Raw genomic sequence first — 3,267 nt, 5'->3', positions numbered from 1 at the left:
TCCGGAGGCTGAGGTGGGAGAATCACTTGCACCCGGGAGACGGAGGTTGCAGTGAGCTGAGATCTCTCCTTTGCACTGTAGCCTGGGTGACAAGAGTGAAACTCCGTCTCAAAAAAAATTAAATAAATAAAATAAAATAATAAGAATTAAAAAGATGAATGAAGAGAAGAGAATGAGCCGGCCATGAGGAAATCTTGGCAGGGCGTTCCTGGGAGAAGGAAGCGCAGGTGCGGAGGCCCCGAGATGGGGACGGCTGGGCAGAGTCGTGGCTGGGGCTGAGCAGGTAGGTTGCGGGTGGGCGGAAGTGATTTACAATGTGATTAACCCAGGCAGATGGTGGCCGTGGGGCAGCCGCCCAATCCTCTTAGCTCAAAGCCCCTTAATACTTCCGCTGTGTGGGTCACCTCCGGGCCTCCCCTGTGCCGGGCGGACACCATGCCGGGGCTGGCGGCCGAGGGGGAGGCCGAGGGCTGGAGCCCGTCGCCGCCACTGTACGAGGAGTACCGGCCGCCGCCCCTGGACAGCATCCGCCTGCCCAGGTACGTGCTGTACCTGCTGCTGGCCGCGCTGGTGGTGGTGGCCGTCGCCTACGCCATCGTCGGCCACCTCATCAAAGACCTCGCCCACGACCTGGCCGGTGAGCTGCCCCCACCGAAACCCAGCCGGGGCTGATGCTGGGTCACCCTGGGTGGGTGGTCAGGGGATCCAAGGGCTTCTCCTAGCTGAGGAGGGGACAGAGGAGGGTGGCCGGGGCCAGGGAGTTGCCTCACCAGCTCCCTTGCCGCAGACTGGGCATTTGGCCCGAAGCCAGACCAGGAGGCCGCACCCCGGGAGCTGCGCCCCAGCCTGACCGGCGAGGACTTGGAGGGGCTGGACCTGCAGCTGGCCCTGGCCTGGCAGGGCGAGGAGGACGCCGGCGGGGGTGGGGAGGGAGCCCCCTCTGAACCCCCGCCTCCCCCGGAGCCCCGCCGCCCCTCCATTGCCTTCAAGGACCCCCCATCCCGAAGCTCCTTCTGGAAGCTGATGTCAACTTGAATCCTGAATCTGGGTTCCGGACGCTTTGGCGGTCGTGTAGACAGAACTTATGCGCGCCAGAGCCCTTTCTGCAAACCCTGAGCTGCCCGGTCGCAGCGGACGGCTTTCTCCTTCCCAGCGGACAGGTTTCTCTTTCCCAGCCGGCAGGTTCCGGGGGTTGGACGCTGGCGACTTTCACATACTCAGAGCCTACCCGGCTCAGCCTCAGCCTCAGCCAAGCCGTCAGCAAACTGTGAACTAGAAACACTAGGGCGATTTAAAACGTTGTAATATTATCAGCCAACCTTACCGAGTGCTTAGCGCGTACCTGCTGCTGTGCAGAGCAGGCTTTTTCTATGCAGTATCTCATTTAATCCTCCAAGGTAGGACTGATCACCCCCATTTCACAGATGGGGAAACCGAGGCACGCAGTGATGAAGTGGCTTCCCCGAGGCCTCAGAGTACAGAGTGCTTTTCTCAGAAAAAGCCCAGGCAACTGACTGACTATGGAGGGCAGGATCTCCAAGGAGGGTCCCGCCCCCACCCCCTCTGCTGGGCTCCACTACCTCCAAGTCTTCTCCAGCCCCCACCTTGGCTGCTGGGTCTGCTTGTCTCTGGGGGGTGGTCCTGACTTCTAATCAGACCAAGAGCTCCCAGACAGCACCAAGGCCTCCTTCCCTTCCAAGCCCTGCACAAGATACACAGTCAGGGTTTAATAGATGCCTGCCTGGCTGGTTCAAGAAGACCTGTGGCCGTCCTGGGGCTGGGATGTGTGAGCCCCGTCCTGCTGAGTGGCCGGTCTGCTCAGTGGTCATCCGCAGACCTCTGGAAGACAGGAAGTGACAGCGACTCAGCAGGCACTCCATGAACACCTGTGCGATGACGCAGGGCCTTCCTACTGCTCATCTGGGCCATGGCTGCTCCCGTGTCAGCTGGGGCGGGGTCCCCCTTCGCTCGGGCAGGGCCCGCTATCTAATCAGCCGAGGGACCAAGGTTGAGGACAGGAGAGCCTGGAGCCTGAGTCATCAGCCCTCCCGGGCATCCCCACGTGAGAGCGTCTAGGTTTGCAGGTGGACGGAGCATGTGGCCTCTGCACACCTTTCCTGTCCCTGTGTGCTCCCATGGCTGCTTGTGGGTCCTCAGGGGCCAAAAGCCTGGGCGAGGCAGGATAAGCTGGGGGCGAGGCAGACCCGGCTTCAAATCACCAGGTCAGACCTGCTGCATGACCATGACTTTCCTGGGCTCTGCACGAGACTGGCACCATTTCACGGGGTGTTAAGAAAAGGAAATGAGATCTGTGAAATTGCCGAGCACGGAGCCTCGTGTGTACTCTGAGAGCACAAAAGCTGACTCTCAAATTTGCTTTTAGAGACAAGGTCTTGTTTTGTTGCCCAGGCTGGAGTGTAGTGGTGCAGTTGTAGCTCGCTGCAGCCTCGAACTCCTGGGCTCAAGCGATCCTCTCACCTCAGTCTCTTTGAGTAGCTGGGACTACAGGTGCAGGCCACCATGCTCAGCTAAGTTTTACATTTTTTATTTTAGAGACAGGAGGAGGTTGGTCTGGAACTCCTGGCCTCAAGCGATTCTCCTGCCTTGGCCTCCCAGACTGCTGGGATTACAGGCGTGAGACACCGTACCCGGCCTTGGTGACGCTTTATTTCTATTTTTTAATTTCTTTTGAGACAGGGTCTTCCTCTGTCACCCAGGCTGGAGTGCAGTGGTGCGATCATAACTGGCTGCAGCCTCAAACTCCTGGGCTCAAGTGATCTTTCCACTTCAGCACACCATAGTAGCTGGGACTACAGGTGCCCGCCACGCCTGGCTAATTTTTCTATTTTTGTAGAGATAGGGCTTCACTAAGTTGCCCAGGTTGGGCTCAAGGATCCGCCCGCCTTGGCCTCTCAATGTGGTGGGATTACAGGCGTGAGGCGCCGGGCGGGCGCACACTTCTTAAGATATTCCAGTTGTATTTGTGAGTTCCCCCTGTGTCCAGAGTGGCAGGGGGCCTGGGCCGGGACGGGAGGTCACAGCCATCTCAGCTCAGCCCCTGCAGCAGGGATCACGAGGGGGTGGCCCTGAGGCTGATGGTCCCCAGGGCAGGGTGCAGGGAGGAGGGACTCCCTCAGTTAATTGTTACACAGGTCCAGAGTCTGGCCTCCCGGAGGGAGAGAGATGGGGCAGGAGCTGGCAGGGGAGGGGCAGGATGCTCAACCAGATGGTGCCAGGGGCGGGCCCCGCTCCCAGGTCTCAGGCATC

At 59.7% G+C, this 3,267-nt stretch overlaps 1 protein-coding gene across 1 annotated transcript; it reads left to right on the top strand.

Moving 5' to 3' along the window:
* Positions 1 to 397: 397 nt before the first annotated feature.
* Positions 398 to 1,104, top strand: SMIM44 (small integral membrane protein 44). Its single transcript, XM_054539335.2, has 2 exons — positions 398 to 637; positions 788 to 1,104. The coding sequence occupies exons 1-2, from the start codon at positions 436 to 438 to the stop codon at positions 1,033 to 1,035; spliced, it is 450 nt and encodes a 149-aa protein (XP_054395310.2). The 5' UTR covers positions 398 to 435; the 3' UTR covers positions 1,036 to 1,104.
* The last annotated feature ends 2,163 nt before the right edge of the window (positions 1,105 to 3,267 follow it).

Source organism: Pongo abelii, chromosome 20, assembly GCF_028885655.2.
Source record: "Pongo abelii isolate AG06213 chromosome 20, NHGRI_mPonAbe1-v2.0_pri, whole genome shotgun sequence".
Classification (NCBI taxonomy): Eukaryota; Metazoa; Chordata; class Mammalia; order Primates; family Hominidae; genus Pongo; species Pongo abelii.
This window is presented reverse-complemented; position numbering and strand designations above follow the sequence as displayed.

What these genes read in the sequence shown, in the direction of transcription:
- SMIM44 (XM_054539335.2), top strand. Translation starts at nt 436, where the DNA reads ATGCCGGGGCTGGCGGCCGAGGGGGAGGCCGAGGGCTGGAGCCCGTCG. An exon ending in CCTCGCCCACGACCTGGCCG is followed by an intron (nt 638 to 787) that starts GTGAGCTGCCCC and finishes CCCTTGCCGCAG; the next exon opens with ACTGGGCATTTGGCCCGAAG.